The 16,810-nt window shown below is 39.7% G+C and overlaps 3 protein-coding genes across 4 annotated transcripts; 1 reads left to right on the top strand and 2 right to left on the bottom strand.

Annotated features, from left to right (window-relative positions):
• Positions 1–359: 359 nt before the first annotated feature.
• On the bottom strand, positions 360–4,659 carry ppp1r3da (protein phosphatase 1, regulatory subunit 3Da). 2 transcript variants are annotated; one of them, XM_008413456.2, is made up of 3 exons: positions 4,577–4,659; positions 2,651–3,978; positions 360–2,350 (listed from the first exon to the last, which is right to left on the bottom strand). In XM_008413456.2, exons 2-3 carry the CDS (start codon positions 2,722–2,724, stop codon positions 1,396–1,398), a joined length of 1,029 nt encoding a protein of 342 aa, XP_008411678.1. In that variant the 5' UTR covers positions 2,725–3,978; positions 4,577–4,659; the 3' UTR covers positions 360–1,395. The 2 variants fall into 2 exon arrangements, with proteins under 2 accessions (XP_008411678.1, XP_008411679.1); XM_008413457.2 differs by having other exon boundaries at positions 2,661–3,978.
• Positions 4,660–4,919: 260 nt separating this feature from the next.
• On the top strand, positions 4,920–9,936 carry fam217ba (family with sequence similarity 217 member Ba). Its single transcript, XM_008413454.2, has 4 exons — positions 4,920–5,421; positions 5,518–5,614; positions 6,642–6,706; positions 6,822–9,936. The coding sequence occupies exons 1-4, from the start codon at positions 5,303–5,305 to the stop codon at positions 8,257–8,259; spliced, it is 1,719 nt and encodes a 572-aa protein (XP_008411676.1). The 5' UTR covers positions 4,920–5,302; the 3' UTR covers positions 8,260–9,936.
• Positions 9,937–10,149: 213 nt separating this feature from the next.
• ttll9 (tubulin tyrosine ligase-like family, member 9) lies at positions 10,150–15,342 on the bottom strand. Its single transcript, XM_008413453.2, has 14 exons — positions 15,198–15,342; positions 14,182–14,228; positions 14,006–14,098; positions 13,771–13,882; positions 13,462–13,647; positions 13,255–13,323; positions 13,084–13,174; positions 12,929–12,969; positions 12,738–12,825; positions 12,542–12,600; positions 11,353–11,549; positions 10,990–11,103; positions 10,609–10,733; positions 10,150–10,426 (listed from the first exon to the last, which is right to left on the bottom strand). Exons 1-14 carry the CDS (start codon positions 15,210–15,212, stop codon positions 10,356–10,358), a joined length of 1,308 nt encoding a protein of 435 aa, XP_008411675.1. The 5' UTR covers positions 15,213–15,342; the 3' UTR covers positions 10,150–10,355.
• Positions 15,343–16,810: the final 1,468 nt, after the last annotated feature.

The following is a 16,810-nucleotide window of genomic DNA, read 5'->3' as shown; positions in this document are numbered from 1 at the left end:
TCACTGTCATTTGTGAATGTTAGCTTCTCATTTTCAACAGTGGAGCTCTAAAGGTTGAAAAAGGTTATCATTAAGTCTCATCAACATCAAAATTTCCACTAAATAAGAGGGAAAAAAATTGTTTGATAAAGGAAAAGACTCAAACTCTGAGCCCGACAGCATCAAACTATTTTTTTATATTAGAGCAATATAGTACATATACTTGCATCATTGTTATTATTAAAGAGTTGATTCTTCTAATTAAGAAAAAAGGTCCAACTAAGTAGATTTAAAGTGATATCTTATCACTGATGGTCTTATTTTGTGGGTTAAAATGAGAATAAAATGGTTAGTTGTGATCTAATAACATCAAAGCAGAATTCCCTTATATAGGTTTTTAATGTATTTATCAAAGTGTCACTCACAATACCAATATCCAATCCAGTTGTTCATGCAGAATTCATTCTTACACTGAGTGTCAGTTTTTAGGGGATACATTTAGGAAGCACCATCATCTTTGACTGAATAATATTTTTCAAGGCAAACACAGACAGCATGTTTAATCAGTAAATATGAAAAGAAAGTATTGGAAAAAAAACAACCCTTTATAACACTGATCTTATTAACCTTCATTTTTTTGCATATTATATTAAAATGTAATGCACATTTCATTACTACAAATCAGAAATGATGGGATTAATTATAACTACAGATGGACCAATCAATCACCGAGAGATTGCATTCTGTCAATATTTTCCTTTGATTATCTCTGATTGGCATTTAGTTTCATTTACTATCCACCAAGTCATAATCTGGTGCACTGATTAGAATTTCATTAAACATATACAGACAAACGCTTTGACACTTCAATCAGAAAACTTGAAGCACTTTTTTTCTCTTTCATCAGTTACTTTTTTGTGGTTAGAACAACAAAAAAAAAGATTTAGTAGAAAACTGAAAATCTGCATTGAACAGGAAAAAGATGACTGTTGCATCTCTAAATAAAACACCTACATTTTTTATTAAATTGTTTTTATTTGGAAAATGCTCTGGACATCATATTTAATAGTAGCCGAGTAAAAATGTATACTGAGAGAATATTGGGCAACAAATTTTGCATGAAATCCTTTATTCCATCAGATATCAAGCAGGGTGACCTCCCCTTTTTAAAGTGTCCCTTTGTGGCGTGTATACATATTATTTATTTATTTCTTTATTTAGTGCAATTTTTAAAACTACAAATGCCTTAGTGCTAGATCTCCTCTCATCTATAAAAGTGCTCGTAGATTCTGTTGCTAAGCATAATTTTGCTAGCAGTGCTTAAGCAACATATCCTCTGTAGGTATTCTCAATATGTATTGCTACTAGATTTAAAGTGCTCACATTGCATTTTTTTCCCCCCATGTAGTCTGCATCCTAAATGAAATGCACCATGCTGTCTTCACATTCTTTAGGCACTGTTAGCTTGTAGTTTTGGCAGACTAATTTATAATTCTTTCCATCGTTGTTGTCCCAGTATTCAGCCCCACAAACTTTGTATTGGATAGCAAACTCCAGCTGCGCTCCTGGTCGAAGGGAGGGAGGGACTGTTAGGTGGAAACGAAATGTATCACAACTAAATTCCTGCCCTCTTCTTCCTACTCCATCGCAGGTTTTGGTGACAGTGGAGACCCAGGAAGCCTTGGTTTCCGCAGAACTTTTCCACTCCGTAAACGAATACCGAACTTCAACTTCTTTCTCAAAGTCTAAATTTAGGACTTGGGTGATGCCGATAATGCCCAGTTCGAAGCACAAGACCCTCTCCAGACACACTTTCTGTTCATGGAGACGCCGCAGGAACTCCGGCTGGTCACCGGGCTGTTGGGCAAAAACCGGCTTTAGGTATGGCAAGTTAATCTCAAGATGCTTTCCATCTGTCATCTCGGCACCCATCAGGAGTCGGAAGGTAACATGTTGTGGCACAAATGGGTCTTCGCCTGATTTAAACACCCTGACGTCTTCCAGGTCCAGCCCAAGAGAGTCGACAAACCTCACGCCAACACCTCTGCTTTGTTTCTTTTTGTTCTGGGTCTCAGAAGGCAGAGAGCGTGACCTTTGTCGGATGATGGGCTTCGGCGTAGGCTCGCAGGTCAGGAAGCTGTGGGAGTCTTGTCCTTTTGGCCGAGTAACTCTGGGACTTGGCGGGCGGATTGGGACAGGCTTCCTGACGGTGTTGGGCTTGTCAGCTCGAAGCATTTCGTTCACGTTTACAGTCAAGAAGGGCCTGGACCCACCGCTGCAGCTAGACAATGGCTGTTGAGATTTGGGGGGGAGTATCCTCTCATGTCCGAGGAACCACCCTCTTTCCATGTTGTCTGCTGGCCCTTCTGACCTATATAAATACACATTAAAATGAGCTTCGAAGCATAATCACTTAGCATGTCACATTAAGTTTATGAATCTGCTCTAAGCAAAGTGTTTAGGATCGAAATGAAACTTTCTTTATTAAGAAAGAAAATGCACAGCCTTTTCATGAAACTGTACTGCCAGAAACTTCGAGTGGGCGTGTATGCTGGTAGTACGTGCCCGACTGCACAGTCTGTCTGAACAGCTGCAGCCATACTGAAAATGCCCTTAATTAATTAGCATCAAATAAGCAAACGTGCATCAAACAAGCAAACTTTGAGCTCACCTCAACATACACAGATACGAAGCGTGTTGCATGCAGGCTGCAGAAACACTGTAGGTCCTTGCTCGATCCTCCATATAAAGCAACGTGTGGCGGAACTACGTCGTTTAGACTGCGAGAATGATTTCAAGCATGAACCCAGACTTATGAACTCTAACAGTTCGCACAAACCCAGCGTAAAGTCGATGGAGATCGGCTAACAAGCGCGCAGTTAGGAGGAAATGTACAGTACACAGACTCATTGGGTGCGCACCATTTGTCAGCTGGCATGGAAAACGGTGCCAAGGTGGGCGTGGCCTGGGAAAATTTCAAACAAATCATAAACTTCTTGATTTTAATGTTTACAAGGTAATTTTTTTTTAAAGACATTGAACAATTATATTATAACAATTATATTATAACTGATTCTCTTTTCCAGTATGCACTCTCAAAATGGGTTGGATTGGAACTGCAAAACATGATTCTAGCTTCGAATAACTTATATATATATGTAGATGATGTATGTGGGAATACATCATGCAGTTATATTTGTACGTGCATGCACAAATATAACTGCATAGACTGATGTCTTTGTTTATGTATCTCTCAGTTATAAAGATATACATGCTTTTAAGCATCTGCTTTTAAGGGCTCCACCAGAGAAACGGAAGCAAGTCCTGCCTGTACAGAAAAACAACGAGCACCAATTCATTTAAATAGATGAAGACTATCTGGGACCAAATTAGCTGCAATATTGTGCCAGAAACCCTTTGTTTCTGGTACATAAAGAAAGTGTCTTGTTTTTTTGTTTGTTTGTTTGTTTTATGAACAGTAAATATTGTTTTATGAGCAGGAATTCACATCTTACATGCTTCTCCTCAAGTACCTTAAAGATCATTAATATGTGCACCTTACAGGTTTGTCATAGCACCCTTTCGTCGCACATGGGTCATTTCCTAAATCTTAAAAATCTAAAAATTTTCATGACTTTGGAATGTCATTTGCTCGGAAGTAACGTATTAATATATGTTATTGCATCTCTTAAGTAAATAATTTAACTAATAAAAAAAATTTAAAAGCACTCTTTGTTAGCAAAATTTTGTGTTCTCATTCAAACAAATTGCATACACTTAAAGTGTGCAATTTGTTTGAATTGCACACTTCAAACAAATTGCAGATTCTGGAGACAGTTTAATTTACAAAATTCCAGTAGCTTGTTACTCTCTTCTGAAGAATACAGTAGAATAAAATAGAATCCAATTTCCTTCGTGTACAGTTCCCATTGGTTGATCAGGCCATCATGATGTCTCCTTCAGACCAGGTCCTGAGACAGTTGAATATCGAAATGTACACTAGGAAGAGAGACACCAGAAAAGAAAGCATGAACCAGCAAGGAACCAGACCCAACTGGCAAATACTTGTATAACATGTTATAAAATCCAGAGGAATCCAAAGCATTTCACACGACACATTGTAGCCACAGAAGCACCGGTGCTGCTTGGCCCTCTGACTACCACCAGTGGACGAGGCAGGTCTTTAAGGACACAACAAGGACACAATGACGGAGATGGATGGCGAAGGGGCTAAACTCCATAGATTACAGGACGACCTCCTACCGCCACCACCGTACTACTGATTTGGTGTGTTTCCTATTTATGGCAGAAGTTTCTCCATCTGTCACTAGAGCTTTGCCAGATAGTGTCAGAAGGCATACTCTTCTCAAATGACTCGCAAATGTCCACTTCTACCACGTGACTGTAATAAACATAGCAGTTTTTTTCTATTTCTTTTTTCATTTTGCATAACACAATAATTAATCAATAAAGAATTTGATGTGTGTGTATCAACAAGCTGGTGAAACCTAGTAGTTTAGTTTATGTTACTGCTGCACATTTATCCTGTCAGCTATTAATGATGCTATCAACCAAGATCCTTCAGACAGATCCTTACCTGACCTTCACTTTAGAGAAACCTCCGCCCAAACCGTCCCGTTATTTCTTCTAGCCGAGTGATTCGCCGGCTGACTGTTAAGAAACGCGCCCACTGATGTTGCCTGGGTGATTGAGTAATTCAAAGCTGATTGCCAAAAGTGTGTATCTTGCTTTTCACTTCCTGCATCTATTATGGGGCCTCAAAATAAGATTTGTTGCATCTCCAGTGTTTTAAAGTGATAATTTAAAACCTGGACTCTTTTAAACAGCGCCTTTGGTGGGTTTAAATCTCGATTACTGACGCTTGCACTTCAAGTCCCATGATGCACTCCGGCGGCTCACTGAGGCACAGGCAGCGAGCCAGTCAGCAGCAGGTAAACAAACCCATCTCACAGGGAAACAAAGCGTCTGCGCTGCTTTTGCTTCGTTGCATTCGTAATGATGAAAAGGATGACAGTAGAATTAGATATGCCTTTTCTTGTCACAGGTTAATTACAATTACAAAAAAAGCGGAATTGCGTTTGAGCAGCGACGTAGCGTCGACGACCAAAACAGTAGTTCGTGTGTTAAACCTGCAGCAGAAGAGGAGAGGCTGGTGTCTTCACATGATGCATTGCAGCACCTCGGAGAAAATGGGCGATTTTAGCCGTATTCTCAGACTAGACTGTCTGATTAGAGATGTCGGCTGGCTTCTTTAGCTACCGTGCAAGACAAGATCCGTGCTGGACTCCAGACGCAGCGTCCCATGTGGTGCAACATGGGCCCCATCATGCAGGAGCGCACGGCTTCCACAACACTGAAGCGCGTCGTTTCCAAGGAGAAGATACGAGTTAAGAATACCGAAAATAGCGGGTCACTTACCAGGTAGGCATTTTCTACATTAATGGGACTGAACGTTATGCTATGGATTGTATTTTTTTTTTTTTAAAGACATGCCTGATGCTATTTTCTGTTTCATAGCTCAAAGAAATGTAACAAGACCACGAAAGCAATGAGCCAAATGAAAAATGGTCTCCCGGGACCAGATAAGGATAAGGACACAGCAGCCCTACAGAGGGTATGTGACTGGCACCGTGACTAATTAATATGCAATAGGTATTAATACCACAGGTTACTACTGTTACTACTACCCAGTAGTAATGGGCCAGAATAGACTGTCCAAAAGTTACACCTTTGATTCAGCACAGCACTGGGTAAAAAGTAAGCTTAGATGTGTTGTACAATTAGAACTGACCTGTTTGACACCCACCTAAGGGTTTCCTACTGGCTTTGCTGAGTTGGTTGTATTAAGTCAGGTCACCAGGGCTCTCATTAAAGAAGCCTGTGTGAGGCCAGGCACAGGTGGGATCCCTTCAGCATGAACGACATCTGAGTAGTGCATAGTGTAGCCGCACTGCTTGAACCAATTCACGTTTCCTCATTTTACAATCAGAAAACTTAATGTAGGTTTTGGTGGGGGTTATGTTATAAACATAAGGGTGAACTTCCACTTCACACTTGCATGTGAAGTGAAAGTAAGATTATCCACATTCTACCAGTTTTGCACATCTAGTGATTGATTTGATAGATCTGGTGACTCTTCCTTGTCATATATTTAAAAATCAGTCCGGTTCAGTGGAAAGTTCCACCACAGATTCTTTATTTATTTACATGAACAACCTTTGACCTTAAACATTTAATTGTGGTTCAGACTGTATGTTTGGGAATTGCTTGTTCCACATGTTTGATGTGTCTCCTACATGGCTTGTGGCAAACTGAGTACACAATTTCTTGTGGTTTTGTATCAACAATCACTATTTTTAGAGTGCACACATAACTGTTCACCTGTCTACAAATTCTCCATCCTGAGCAGCAGATCTCTTTTTTTCTCCTCCATGTAAATCTTTCTGCTTGTTTGATTAGTGCTCTCCTTGTCTGGTGTGTCAGTGTAGGTGGACAACCCTGTCTTGGTATGTTTGGAATTGAACCGTACTCTTTTAATTTTCTGATAATGGATTGAACAGTACTCTTGAGTTATTTGGAATTTGGCATATTACTTTATTGTAAACTGAAAATGATTTTGCATTGTAATTACTTTTCTGCAGAGTGCTCAGTCTAAGAGTGGCAGGATGAAGTCAGGTGCGTCTCAAAATGCAAGCAAACTCTCAAGGTAAGAGCTAAAAGTGGCGTGTATTATTTCTAAGTGCTTTCCTTCAGATACATTAAATCCCTAAATCCTCCAACGACTTCTCCCCCACTCTCTAAATCCATCTGTCTCTTCTCAGCCCTGAAGCAGAAGTTGAGTTTAGGCCTCAACTTCGCAAGCAGTCATCTGCACACAGGAAAGAGGAGAAACGAGAGAATCAGCGGCTGTCTCCGTGCGGCACCGAGCTCCTCCCGAATCGCCAGGGGATGGGAAAAAACCGTCGAGCGCTCTCTCTGCCTATTTCTCCAATATCAGGGCTACGGATGTCGCCATCCCACCCGCTAATGCATTCCCCAGCTCCGACCCCAGAAGCACTGCAGCAGCACTACAACAACAAGGAGGTCGACTCTGACAGTGCTAGCGATCTGTCAGACTCTGAGCGGCTCCCCGTTTTGCCCTCACCGTGCACCCCGTGCACCCCGCCCCACCTCAACCTGCGGGCGGAGATCATTAACACTAACGACTTCCTCCCGGATATTCCAGGACCCCATGGGATGGCAGGGGACGAAGAGGAGAGTGAGAAACCTGCGTACACATACTCTGATTTCCTGCCTCCTCCCTTCAACTGCTGGAGCCTGAGACAGCTGGCGGTGTTTCTTCACACAGAGGGTCGCGGCGCCCCCCGACCCAAGCCTGTGGGGCCCTTAGAGAAGTACCTGGAGAAGCTGCTGCAGCTGGAGTGGCTTCAAATCCAAACGGTGCAAGCAGAGAGCAGCCGCCCCCCCGGGGGTCGCACAAGACCGCAGAGCTTCCCGTCTTCCACAGCTGCACACTCGGCCAGACCTCACACCGCGCCATCTTCCCGACTCAACTCCCCCAAAGGGCTGCGGCACGGCTCGCGAGCCTTCCCTTTCACACCTGTTAATAACCCGCCGTCGCCTGCCTCAGCCCAGCAACAGCTCTCCCGCTTTCCAGTGTGTCCGCATTGTCACATGCGCTACCCTCTCTGCAACGGCAGCTGCTCTGCCTACGCTTACCAGCGCCACTCGCGGCTCAGCCCATTGCTTGAGCGCAGGGCGCACCCAGGAGCGGCGGCAAAGCGGAGCAGCAGCGAGACCCGAGCCGCCTCCTCTGAAGGTAGGAGCCCTGGAGCACAAGGCGGAGGGGCCCGAACACCAGTTAGCCCCTCAGCTGGGAGGAGTCATCTCAGGCACATGCAGTCTGCGGGCAACGCCCGGAAACAACCCCAGGAAGCCGGCACTAACCAAAAGGGCAGAGGGCAGGTGAGGAAAAGCCGCGTCAGAGCCAACTCCGAGACAGATGTGAAGAAGGAGCCCAGTGGGGTCAAAGGCTCGGCCGCCGAGAAACGGGGACATCCCGGAAGCAAGAGAGAGCTCATCGCTTCCAAGAGAGACGAGAGGGACTGTCAGAGGGCCGAGGCGGGAAGTCAGGCCTCTAAAACTGCCACGAAAAGAGCTGCTAAAGACCCAGCGAGTCTATCCAAAGCTCCACCTAGCAGCCACAGCATTCCTAAACAAAATGGCAAAACAAAAAATGTGCACTTTGTTGCTAAGTAACCCCTATAGGCCTGAAGTATATTGCTTTAGTTAGAGGTTACTTGGTAAAAAAAAAAATCCTAAACCTATGCTTGCTTTGTGTAAAATCTGTGTAAAACTAACATGCTCTAACCCTTATAAAGCAGGATGCACACAGCCTTTAAACCGTAGACATGGTCTGTCATTCATCAACTAGTAAATAATAGTAGGTGTGTAATAATGAATTTTAATATCCTCAAATTATTTATTTCACAAATTTAGAAAGAAAACTTATTTTATAAAGATTAATGACAGATTACATACATTTTCAAATGGTGTTCTTTCCTTCCACATAATTTTCCTTTTGCGTCTTACCCAGAAGGCGGTACTTCTGGTGGACTTTCTGCTGGACAATTGTCCAGTCGGTGGGCTTACCCATGATTGTGTCATCCATGGGCGTCTATTTAGAAATATTTTCCTTAGATAATATTCAGATCCTGTGAGAAACTGAATTTTGAGCTTTCATGAGTTGTAAGCCACAATCTCTCATCATCATGAGTTTCACGCGTATAAAACGGACATAAATAAACTCTCCAGCGATATTCTAATTTTATTGAGAGGCTTCTGTATTTTTGGCATTTGTTTAAAAAATTTTTTGAATTAAAAGCGTAAAGCTGAGCTCTGCTTAAACATCTGGTTCAGTATCAACATAGAGACCGCTCTGAATTTTAATGCACTGCACTGTCATCCCTCCGTTCTCTACTAATGTTAAAATAGAGATAGGATAAATGAAAACAGATACGAGCATCCATAATGCATAACGATATTTAATACAAGTCATAGCATTTCTTAAAATACTCAAGCAGCTTTTGATGTTTGAATGTATTTTTGTTTAATGTCATTGTTTTTTTTTTTATTATAATTCTTTTGTGACTCGTGTTTGAAACGTATAAGCGTCTCTTCAGCAAAAAGATACGCACTGGATCATCTTGTGACTTTTTTGAGATGTACTGTTTTTTTCACCACTCTCTTCGTTTTTTGTTTTTTTTTGTTACAAGGGCTTTGCACTGTCGAAAAGCTTGAATTGTAGTTTAAATTAACTTGATGTATTTTGCATAGCGCTGAGTTCGTCTCGTCACTGAAGGCGGTGGATTGTTTGCTACGAATGTAAATGCGTATTTTTCCAGAATTTCTATACCATAGCTATATTTATGAGACGTCGTTGTGGTCGACTTATTTATTTTTTTGTCATCTACATGTTTACATTGTGACTAATCTTAAAAAAGAATAAAGAAAAAGGAATTGTTTTGTAGAAGAGCTGAATGTAATTTCTCTGGCCTCTGCAGTCATCCCAATGATTTGAATGGAGCTTTGACATATCATGGCCGCTGGGCTGTAAACTGGGTGATGGTGGACAAATCACCTCCACATTCCACTACATACTTAATGTCTGTAGAGCAATGTTAATATTGCAGCGCTTTGTCTGTTTTATAGTTTGATTTAAATGTTCAGAGCACTAAAATTAATGTAGATGTGACGTACTATGACTGCACTCACTAAGTATATATTTATGTAAAATGTCAAAGCCATAGTGAAGGGGCCGGGACAGACAAATATTGTTCATGTGTACACTATACACTACGTTGAAAGATTGTGGTATTTTTTTCAGTGTTGGACACGAGTATTTGTAAGGCATAGAAATAAATGTTTTGGACGCAAGAAAACTTGTCATGCGGTTATTTGTCAAGTTGGCACAGACCAGCATACAGGGAATTGCAAAAGTTGGGGTTGGACTGGGTTTCTATAACACATGTGGATTAAACCATTCTGTTGTAGCTGTATTTATATTTCGACACAGGTAGATTCTTAAGAAAATGAGTTGCTCTGGAATTTATTTAGGGCATCAGAGTAAAGGGGGATTGAACACAAATGCACATGACGCATTTCGGATTTTATTTGTATAAACAAGACATGACGGTCTGTTCCCGTCTCGTTAAATCAACCTGCTTGTTGCACGTCCAAAATTGGTTGAAATGTTGTTTTTACATGCAGAAAACATTGGGGGAAACTGGGTTGGCGTCTTTTACCACACACAAAAAAAAAGAAAAGTGAAGCCATGTTGGAGATTCCGGACACAATTAGGTCCTCTTCTGAAATGGGAATGGTTTAAAAAGATGGCGAAGCTGCTTCTCTCTGTCATTCAGACACCCTGCAATGAAGAACGGGCAAAACCAGAGGGTCATTATTAATAGAGCGATTCAGACCGTAAATCACACCCCTATAAACAAAATGGTAATAATAGATTAGCGGATCACTTTCAAAACCAAAAAAAAATGAGTCATCTTTTTTTTCTTCCTTATTAAGATTGCATTAACTTTGCTGCTAAGTTACCCAAGTATGTGTTGGCAGTGAAACATGAACTGCCAAATGTTTGTAGGTAGATATCCTCTCTATAGACAGGCCCATTGTTCCACATGAGATCATAGCCTCCCACTCTTTTCTCCTTGCCAGTCAGCCTAACGAGAAAGAAAACAATCCATTAGAGTGCCTATCATCCCCTGGACAGACTTTATCTTGGAAGTCTAATTACATGCTAGTCCATCTTTACCTCTGTAGCATGTTCATTCATACCATACAATTATTCGATATTACGTGCTTTAAGAGATGGTGAAAGCCATTCTTTTTGAACTCTGCGTTTAATACAGAGACAGGAAGTCCCCCACATGTAGTTTGCTCATGTCCAAGTGTAATAGTGATAACGACGCCTTTTACCTTCCCTCCATGTCAACAACATTCAAAGTGTCCTCCAGTAGTCTGAACTTCATCTCGTAATCCTCCCGACTGCTGGGGGAGTTAGATGGAGATGCATTCACCTCAATTAACCACCTGTGAGGAGATGGAAGGTGGCATTCGGAGCTAGAGTGACAGAAAACCTCAACATGATACCTTTGCATGGCATAAGGCCTGCTGTGGAGCTTTAGCTACATTTAAAATTATAATAGCAAATTTATTTGTTTTTTGGGGTTTTTTTTTTTAGACAAGTACGTCACGTTCCATGTCAGTCTGTAATTTGTTTTCAGAGCGAGAAGAACAGAGGGATTGTAAAACAAAGGCTCACATTGGTAAAGCACTTACGGCTTGAGATTCTCGTCCAGCAGTATGTCGTAACCGTAGAGCTCAAAGCAATGTTTGTCATTTATAATGACCTTTTGGACACTCTGCAGACTTCGAATAAAGATGTTATCCATCTGTTTGAAGAGGATGTCAATCGACTCCCTACCATGTTTGGCAGTCAGGTATCTCCGAAGCTGTTGCATCTGCCATTTGCATCCCTATTTGCATATAAAACAAAACAGTGACATATTGTACCTACAACAGCAAATAGCATGACATACGTTTTCAAAATGTCAGACATGTACAACGCCTCGTAAAGTAATAATACTTTCTTTTTTTTTATATCCTTGCATTTTGTCACATTACGGACTTCAAACTTGAGATTATGTGATAAATCACAACAATTTAATTTAAAATTGTGGAAACTGAAAATTAAATTTTTTTATGTTTTTTTTTTCATTTTGCAATATCCTAAGGAGCCACGATTGGTTTCTTAGCACATTTCCTTGAAAATAATGTGCGGTCAGGTTGGATGAAGAGCATCTGGGAAAAGTACTTTTAAAGTCTTGCTGTAGGTCGTTGATTAGATTCAGATGTGGAGTTTGTGGAGCCAACTGGAGGCTCAGAGACTCAACAGGTGCTGCATGAGAAGCATCTGCCATTTGTTCCAGGTCTATGGTCGCTCACCTCAGCTACGACAGGAGTTCTCAAAATGCATTGCTAAATACCTCTGGATTTATTTTTCAAGCAGTTTTCACTTGATTGCAGCATGGTTGAATCACTCATATATGACTGATATCTGGTTATCCCAATATTTTAACTATACAGTTGATTTTTAAAAAGTTTTACCTAGTTTGATTTGTAAATAATTGGTGTCAAAAATTTTTCTGAGTAAGGGTAGCGCTAGTTATGCTAATGCTACATGTATCACAGTTTAACAATATTGCATCGTTTGGGTGGATAAAATAGCAACAGTTTCAAGTAGTTTGGACCATTTAACAGTTTTTTTTCAAGACTTTGAATTATCAAGCTGAATTTATTTTTCCATCACCTTTGAACTTAATAAACAAAACATCCTCACACAGAATGATGCTGCCACCGCCATACTTCATTGTTAGTCTACTTCCACATTATTCATGCAAGAAAAAAATAAACAAATAAATAAAAAAGAGTACTTTTTGCACTAATTATTATTATTTTGGATACATACCTTTTCATGATTATAGTTTGGAGCTGTTTTTTGAACAGACACATTAGTGAGATGCATGTCTGAAATAAACACTAAGGACAACTCAGAAATCTCAGTGGACAGCAGCCTGACAATATGGGATTATTTCAGCCACACTTGTGCTGTGGATTATTCTTTATACCTTCAAACACTGGCAGGTAAAAAAAGAAAGGGATACACTTGTCGTCGATGGTGCTGAGCGAAAAGCGAGTTCCTGAGAAGCGAGCGAAACCGTCTCTGTATAACCATGCCTTTAAGGGAACATACTGAAAAACAAAAACAAAAACAAAAAATACGGTATATACAATGTGCAGATATAACAGCAGTGTTGACAACTTAAATAAAAACGAATGACTTCTTGCTACATACTGACGTGACCAGGACGTAAACCCTCAAATCAAATTTTCTCCCTGTGATAATAAAAAAACATGTCAAGTGAGGATTTACAACATATGTATACATATAATAATGCCATGTCTTATATTGATACTATATTATATTATATCAGTATTTCAGCTGATTACCATTAATAAGGTAAGGGTTCTCTATATATCGCTGTGCCACATAGTTTTCCACAGGTGCTGCATCCTTCTGCTCTTCTGAGTGAGAGCTTTCCTGTGAAATACAAGACATATCAGTAAAATTTTGTAATTGCAAGTACTATAACTTTTTTTCATAAAAGGAATAAACGTTACCTTCTTCCAGTCTATAATATCTTTCAGTTTCCTGAACAGGAAAATCCCTTTGCCCTGCGATTTTGCTACCTGAAAAACACCAGACAGTTTCAAAGTTAAATGCATTCTTGTCTCTTGGATCTTCCAAACTGAGAATAGAAGTATAATTTTTTTTTTATTATTTGTATTTTTTGCACAGGGTCTTTTCTGTGGTCTGTTTTAGCTCACCGGTTTCATGATCCAGATGCTGCCAGGGTTTCGATTGAACTCCTCTACAAAGAGATGATACTCGCTGGGCAGGACAAAGGTGCAGGGGAAAAAGTCACATTTAGAGGCTTCCTCGCGGCCAACTTCCTTTTCCAGATTCTTCTGGTACCTTTTGAGGTTTTTGACCATAAGATTTTTGCGGGACAGCTGTTTTAAAAATACGAGAAAAAAAAACAACAACACAGGTTTGTACTTTCTGCTAAAAAAATAAGAAAAAAGAAAAATGTTTTAGTTTATCATCATAAGGCACCAGAATTGAAGAGATCTCACCTCGTAATGGTTACGAAAGTGATTTATTCTGACGTGTTCGTCCATGTATGAGTGGTCAAAATTCTCCCTAAGCCAACCCACATCACACCAGTTGAAGTCCCACTCTCCATCACTGGAAATGGGAGAAAACAAATCAAAACAAAGAATAATGAAGAGAAAGATGCTAAGGTCTTTTTGCCTAATGACCTGCCTTACTGCAAAGGTCCCCCCCGCCCCAATATATCCCTGAACTCACTCTTTGACTTCAACCCAGTTTGGTCTTTGTTTCAGGACATCTTGGATGGTGGTCGGTAAGCCGCATTTATAACGCACGCAACTTCTTCCTTCCCTGAGGAGAAGCAGCAACAATATCACAGTTTCCAGCAGCTAATTTATCAGCTACACATTAGCCAGTTTAGACAAAACACCCACCGTTCCTCACTTTTGCCACTATCATTTGAGGCTTTGTTTCCAGATGTCTGCAAAAGTAAGGAAAGAAAACTTTAATATTTAATTAAAGCTCTTTTCTTGTTTTGTAAAGGAGAACCAGCGCTTTCTAACCATACAAAAAAATATATTTGACAACATGAACTGGGCTAACTGATCTCAAAAATAAATATGTCATGACTCGATCTTAAAAAAAGTGAAATAAAGAACAAATGACAAACAAAATAATTGACATCTCATCAGTCTTTGCTATTTTGTTTACCAAGCCGTTTCTGGATCCCCATGTTCTCGGTTTGACTCTGATCCATTTATTGCTCGCTCTCTGGCATCCTTCACATTAAGTTGGCAATTATTGAAGGCTAAGAGAGCAATAAAATTAACAGAAAAGAGAGAAAGGAAAAACTGGCCAAAAGTGTTCTGTGATGGTGGCTTTAGACTAAAATCACCCAGAGGAAGAGATGTCTCCGGTTTGCTTCCCCAAACCCCCAAAATTGTTTTCTTATCACAAGAACTCTTGCGAAAGGATTGTGTGGACTGATGAAAGAAAAAGGGAACTTTTGGTGCTAAACTAAATACATTTTAGAAGAAAAAAAAAATCATATTGACAGTCAAACACAATACTCATCTTAGGACATTCAAATATTCTTAGACAATTTAGGTTGATGTCGAATCTTCAGAGACTTTTATTGTTCCACCCTACTTTTACTTGATTAATATTATTTATTAAGTATCGTTACTCTTACTTGAGTAAAATTTCTGGCTACTTCAATATCACTTCGCTGAACATAGAGAATGTACGGAAATAGACACACATAAAGTGCATGTTTAGGTGCCACTTCTTTCCGAGCGATTTGGAGATCAAGTGAAGTTACATTAAGCATTACATATTTTCATTTGAAGAACTGTACCGTGTTCTAACATTAGGTAGGATGCTAAAAACAAATTGAAAAAGTGTTCCTTCTGCCCGAATTTGTTATTTTGTATTCATGTTACTTGTTTACCTTGTGCTTCGACATAGACCCGTTCACCACGAAGTAGCAGCAGCAGGCTTCGGAACTCTCTATTGAGGTATTTGTATGGAGAAAGCTACATTATCTGAAAGGACGTCCACAAGAGTGTTGGAACAGTTGTTGTCATGACTACCGAGAAACCAACCAGCGTGGGGATATTGTCCCAAAGAGCTTGCCGTAGTGTCCTCGAGAAAATACGTTTGTTTGTAAGTATTATATAGATTTATTTATTTATTTATTTATTTATTTATTTATTTATTTATTTATTTATTTGGGCGGACTTGCCTTTACCGAACTGATTAGCTTTGAACTGTCGAAATGCAACTGAAAATATAATGTGAAGAAAGAATAAAACAATCATCAGTTAGATCTCCTATTGAAATTAACTTGAAATGGATGTCATAAATAAATATTTAGAAATGAAAGTTGATTTCCAGTTTTGTCTCTCTGTGCTATTTACCATCTGATAACCACACGGGGGCACCAAAACCTCAAATAAGTAATATAGAGTTTTTTTGGTTTTTTTCTCAACATTAAATTTTGAAACATTTGCAAATACCCTTTAAAACAAGCCAAACCTGTCAAATAATTTATATATCAATATATTTTGTGATTTGAAATAGTTCATTGCAGAGTCTAGCATTTTTTTAAATTTTATTTTATGTAGGACAACGGTTCTATTGAATAATAAGTGCTGTTTAGTAAGCAAGAACTTTAAAAATCAAACGATCCTGTTTCGAGTCACCTGGTTTGCACTTTGATCTTTCGTTCATGCCAAAAGATTAAAATCCTGCTCTGCTTATTGAGAAAACACCATTTTCTTCATATTCCCTCTCTAAGTCTGCTAAGACCAATGGATTTGAACAAATCTATATTTATTTTGTGACTAAGACATTCTGTTTTCCCTCTGTTTAGCACACCTTGCAGATTCTGGTTTTGCTGATCATTTTGTTTTTCTTTGTAAGATCAGAAAAAGGCGGCTTTGGGTGTACTGTTTATCCTGCCTCTGAAGCCTGTGCGCTGTCCAGCTCATAAAACAGTGGCGATTATTGTTTTTAACACATTGTAGTCGGTAATGTAAAAATAGCTTATATCTGGCTTAGATTCTTGTGGAAAGATCAATAATAGGCTACCTCAATCTCAGCTATGCAGCATCAATAAATGATCTTCCATATTGAAAACTAATGAAAAAATCAGGTTAGCCCACAATGAAAATGACTTTCAGTAAAATTAGAATGTGGGTGGTCAGCTACAGCAGTGTCTCAACTGGAAAGCAACACAAGGCAAACATCTGTGCCAAAGATTAGTTTCACAATGTTCTCACTGAGCGGAAGAATTACAATATAATTTTTTTGTGTCATTTTATGAACATCAGAGTTTGGGGAACATATCTTTTATCGTGCATTGTATTATTCAGAATTTATTTTATTGTTAGCAACACTGAAGATAAAGCAAAATAAGATATGGTAAAAGAAAATGAAATATTTTAAATCAAAAATAATGGTGGGAATATATCCATCCATCCATTTTCTTCCGCTTATCCGGGGTCGGGTCGCGGGGGTAGCAGCTTCAGAAGGGAGGCCCAGACTTCCCTCTCCCCAGCC

The sequence above is a fragment of the Poecilia reticulata genome, linkage group LG7, assembly GCF_000633615.1.
Source record: "Poecilia reticulata strain Guanapo linkage group LG7, Guppy_female_1.0+MT, whole genome shotgun sequence".
NCBI classification, from domain to species: Eukaryota; Metazoa; Chordata; class Actinopteri; order Cyprinodontiformes; family Poeciliidae; genus Poecilia; species Poecilia reticulata.
This window is presented reverse-complemented; position numbering and strand designations above follow the sequence as displayed.

Excerpts from the sequence above, each read along its gene's own strand:
- ppp1r3da (XM_008413456.2), bottom strand. The coding sequence starts at position 2,724 with ATGGAGGATCGAGCAAGGACCTACAGTGTTTCTGCAGCCTGCATGCAA. Across the intron at positions 2,351-2,650 it reads TCGTATCTGTGTATGTTGAG|GTCAGAAGGGCCAGCAGACA; the intron begins GTGAGCTCAAAG and ends GTATTTATATAG.
- fam217ba (XM_008413454.2), top strand. The coding sequence starts at position 5,303 with ATGTGGTGCAACATGGGCCCCATCATGCAGGAGCGCACGGCTTCCACA. Across the intron at positions 5,422-5,517 it reads AATAGCGGGTCACTTACCAG|CTCAAAGAAATGTAACAAGA; the intron begins GTAGGCATTTTC and ends TCTGTTTCATAG. Across the intron at positions 5,615-6,641 it reads ACACAGCAGCCCTACAGAGG|AGTGCTCAGTCTAAGAGTGG; the intron begins GTATGTGACTGG and ends ACTTTTCTGCAG.
- ttll9 (XM_008413453.2), bottom strand. Across the intron at positions 14,099-14,181 it reads AGTGGCAAAAGTGAGGAACG|GGAAGGAAGAAGTTGCGTGC; the intron begins GTGGGTGTTTTG and ends GCTTCTCCTCAG. Across the intron at positions 12,826-12,928 it reads TTTACGTCCTGGTCACGTCA|TATGTTCCCTTAAAGGCATG; the intron begins GTATGTAGCAAG and ends TTTGTTTTTCAG.